The sequence below is a fragment of the Penaeus monodon genome, chromosome 33 (genome assembly GCF_015228065.2).
Source record: "Penaeus monodon isolate SGIC_2016 chromosome 33, NSTDA_Pmon_1, whole genome shotgun sequence".
NCBI lineage: Eukaryota > Metazoa > Arthropoda > Malacostraca > Decapoda > Penaeidae > Penaeus > Penaeus monodon.
The window spans coordinates 16,655,999-16,656,456 of record NC_051418.1 but is presented as its reverse complement, the minus strand read 5'-3'; the positions used below and the strand labels follow the sequence as shown (position 1 = coordinate 16,656,456).

The 458-nt window shown below is 52.0% G+C and overlaps 1 protein-coding gene across 1 annotated transcript in view; it reads left to right on the top strand.

Moving 5' to 3' along the window:
• Positions 1 to 458, top strand: part of LOC119594093 (lysoplasmalogenase-like protein TMEM86A) — a 46,013-nt gene that overhangs the window by 43,618 nt on the left and 1,937 nt on the right. Inside the window, exon 2 of the mRNA XM_037943148.1 lies at positions 100 to 269. Coding sequence (XP_037799076.1) covers positions 100 to 269 — 170 coding nt within the window. The remainder of the gene's footprint in view (positions 1 to 99; positions 270 to 458) is intronic.

Below are 458 nucleotides of genomic sequence, written 5' to 3'. Positions count from 1 at the left end.
GGTGATGTACATGTGATACATAAATGAATGGAGGTGTATTGCATACATGTTGTAAGTAATTAATTTTCCACTCTGTACAACGTCCGATTTCCGTTGCAGTTGAAGAGCGTGGGGCCCAAGCTGGTGCCGTTCTTCAAGACTGTGGCCATTTACTTCGTGCTGTTCATCCCGGTGGAGCAGCCGTCCATATTCGCCATGGTGATCAAGTGTCTGCCGGTGCTCTCCCTCATCGCGTTTGTGCTGCTGCATGGGATGAGCCTCGGGGAGGAGTAAGTGCGGAGGCGCCGGCGAATGGGCGTGGGAGAAGGTGTGCGGTGGAGAGGGCCTCGTGTCCGGAGGGAGGTGGGCTGTAACGGGAAGAGCGTCTTCGTTGATTCTTTTAGGTCTAGGTTGTGGGACTGTGGCGGATGTAGGAATAGGGATGAGTAAAGAATTATATCTATACAGATCTATCTGTC